General features: G+C 39.5%; 1 protein-coding gene across 1 annotated transcript; it reads right to left on the bottom strand.

Annotated features, from left to right (window-relative positions):
* Positions 1–1,196: 1,196 nt before the first annotated feature.
* On the bottom strand, positions 1,197–3,569 carry LOC149819582 (gibberellin-regulated protein 4-like). Its single transcript, XM_089983434.1, has 4 exons — positions 3,507–3,569; positions 3,353–3,418; positions 3,172–3,205; positions 1,197–1,610 (listed from the first exon to the last, which is right to left on the bottom strand). Exons 1-4 carry the CDS (start codon positions 3,567–3,569, stop codon positions 1,429–1,431), a joined length of 345 nt encoding a protein of 114 aa, XP_089839560.1. The 3' UTR covers positions 1,197–1,428.

The following is a 3,569-nucleotide window of genomic DNA, read 5'->3' as shown; positions in this document are numbered from 1 at the left end:
CCACCATAACAAATATGCAATTCAAAAAATTTAATAACAAAAGAGAAATACAATGTCAAGACATAGCAAGAACACACTAATTTTACATAGAAAGCCCTCTTCAAAGGCAGAGAAAAAAAAAACCATGACGGAATCTGAGTTATAATGTTTTTTTTCCTCAGGCTCTCAAATACTTAAAGATCCACACTCATTTAATACAAGAATATCATTTTTGTACTTTCTTAACGATATTTTGAAAGAGTTCTTTTTTTTTTTGAAAGAGTGATCTCTCTCTCTCTCTCTTAAACATGTGGAGGAATCCCATTCTCTTTATTCCCTATACTAATGGTACAAATACCTAATTAAAACATGAACAAAAAATACACCTTCATAAATCAAACCTCATATTTGACCCTGTACAAGAAATTGGGCCACCTAAATAAGGAAGACAGACCAGCCCAACATTCAATTAAGATAAGTTTGCAAGTCACAGAAGAGGAAGCAGCGACACCTTCCACGGAAACAGAATCAAACACTCCGGAACACCATCTGCGGAAAAGAGGGTTCCAGAGTTGAAAACGGCAACTTTTTCCACAGAGGAGGTTTTAACTTCTTACGGAACGGCACAGGCCCTTCCAAAAGAGGACTGGCGCAGACACATCGGGACTAGAAACCATGTCCCTAGAGCATCATGGACTGTATTCCTGGGATGTACGCAAAGGCTGCTGACACGAGAAAGGATTCAAAGGTTTGGTATTCTAATACCAAACAGATGCCACCTGTGTGGGAGGAATGAGGAAACCATTCGTCACACACTTTTTGCCTGTTCCATGGTAGCGAATGTGTGGTGATGATTACCAACGGGGGCTCCACTTGTTTGGTAAGAGCAGTTAATGAAAGTCACCTTGTATTGGGACGTTGCAAGTTCAAAACCCAATGTTATGAGTTGTATAGCGAATGTGTGGTGCTGATTGGTGGGAAGAAAAGGGTTCCACATCTGCAAATGAACTGGGAACTCCAATGGTGGGTTAAACAGAAACTCAGAACGCCGTCGTTGGAGCAAACATTCCATCAAGTGGTCTGGGAAACAACTGTAAAGAATTTGATTAACTTCAAGCTAACCGTGAATGATGCATCAATACAATCAATAAAGTTCTAATCAACAAACCTGGCTTCTTCAGTTTAAAATACTTTAGAGACATAAAGAAACGAAAGAGTGAAGTCAAATTAAGCTAAATCTAAAAGCATTAAGCTTACACTCCCGAGTTTCTAATTGCCAAACTGGCTATATTGTACTCAAATTAGCACGTCTAGATAGGGATAGAGATGGATCGCAATCCATACACGATAGTAATAGCGTACATAAAAATAGGGCAAGGCCTAACTAGGCTCATAATAGACCACCACGGCAAGAGTGGAGAGGTGAAGGTAAGAGGTGCATTAAGTTGTTCAAGGGCATTTGGGGCCACCCCTCTTGGTCTTCCAATTGTTATAGCATGCACACGTCTGCTTGTTGCCATAGTAGCCAGGTGGGACGCAGAGACACTTCCTACAGCATTTTTGGCAGAAGAACATGCAAGCCTTGTGATACTGTGTCTTGGAGCACCTCCTTATGCATGCATTGGGGCACTCTGCAACCAACAAAATTCAAAAGCTTATTAATTGCAGAAGCAAAGAGACCCAACAAAGCGAGCATAAGACCAGGTAGATTCCTACTTTTTTTATTTTTATTAGCTAATCACTGAAGTCCGAGGGAAAAATCCTTGGAATGATGGCTACTTTCCCACGTTTCCGAACCATTTTTCAAAAGACTTCCGACGAGCTGAATCTGACCCAGATTCGGTGGGTCCACATTACAGAGGCAAGTGGTTTTGACATGATTCGGCCAAGCCGTGACATTTGACTCAGTTTCTCAAGTTACTTTTGACCACTTCGAGAAACGAGCTAATCCGAGTCTATGCTAACATGCTAACTGCAGAAAAGTATCTCTAGGTTGCTACTTGGCAGTTATTCATGGTTATATGGCCATTGTGATCTATTTCGATGGTCACAATGTTCAAATACAAAGATACTGTTTTTTAGGGACGAAGGGATTTCTCCCAAAATGTGTTTCAAAACTTGAACTCCTTGCAAGTTTATAAATGCAGTGAAAAGGTACAAAAAAATATATAGATATTCAAACCAGTTACAAGAAAAACGTTCAAATTGTAAGAAAGATAGAGAGTGTGGACCTCCCTGACAATTTCGAGCGTATTCTTCACCGCTATGCAATTCTGCATTTGAGCATCTAAGGACTAACACCTTGATCATCTCGTCAAGCAGTCTTTTCTACTTGGAACAGTTTTGGGGTACCCCAATAAAGTTTCAAGATGAAAAAAGATTCCGTTACAAGTTTCAATCATCTGATTGGAAGCCTTACATCGAGATTGAAAGGCTATTTTTCATGTGTTGCCAAAATGTGGTGTCAAGGATGGGGTTGCCAAAAACATCCGCTTGTAAATGGTGTTGAAATGTGGTATTGAGGCTACCCACTCCATTCCAATCGCACTTTTGGCAACAACACGGCTCCCAAACAGTCTCCTAAACAATGAGAAAACTGGGAAACCCGCAACACACCTCCAAGTCAAGGCTCCCAAACAGAGCCTGGACCTAAGAACTACTCTCTTAGCCCACTTTTAAATAATCATGAAAATAAAATCAAGAGTGTATGAGCTAAAAAAGCATTACATACACTTCAGTCTTCCCTAGGCCATCATTTTCAAAACTAAAATTAGAAGTTATTAGATGGAGAACTCAGTTTTTAGTTTTACAAGTTGCAGCAAATAGTTGCCAAGGCTTATTCATTACATATGTTTGACAAAAGAAAGATAGGGCATGTTTGTTTTTATCACTGTGAAAGTTTTGTCCCCGTATTCTTGAGCATTAACTTTCTCATGTTAGTTTTCAGGTTGTGAATTTAACTTGTGTGAAAATCTATCATGTAAGAATGTGTCATGTCACTGCGACATATACTCAAAGATGGGGGAGGGTTTAAGGAATTAAAGCCAATGGCAAGGGGAGGTCAGTTCCAGACTTGCAGTAACGATCGTGTTGGAGGTGTTAAAACCACCAAAAAATCTTGATGAAGCATATGCTAGGCAATATTTATACAGTTATAGAGTTGCATTGTGTGGAGAGAGAGAGAGAGCTTACGATAGCTCCTCAAGCTTCCAGGACCATATCTCCCCTAACAAGTAAACAATAAGACAGCAATCATTATTGAAGCCAGTTGATATTAAATATAACAAAAGAATAAATGAAGAAAAGAACCAGTGAGCAAGTCAAGAACAAAAGAAGGGTTACCTAAGTAGCAAGGTTTAGAAGAAAAAGATACCTTTTGAAATTGCACATTGAGTAGGTCCCGCTCTCCCAACGCAGCCACAAACTGCTTAAAAAATATCTTAAATATCACCACCACATTAAAAAAAAATCAAAATGCCAAGGCACACTCTTAGATCTTAAAACTATATCACAAAACAGAAACTCACCTGAGACCCCACAATGCAGAATAGGAGAAGCATCAGGAAGATGAGACCAACAACCTTTGCCAT

The sequence above is a fragment of the Nuphar pumila genome, chromosome 12, assembly GCF_984573655.1.
Source record: "Nuphar pumila chromosome 12, dmNupPumi1.hap1.1, whole genome shotgun sequence".
NCBI lineage: Eukaryota > Viridiplantae > Streptophyta > Magnoliopsida > Nymphaeales > Nymphaeaceae > Nuphar > Nuphar pumila.
The sequence above is the reverse complement of the archived record's forward strand: the minus strand, read 5'-3'. Positions and strand labels throughout refer to the sequence as shown.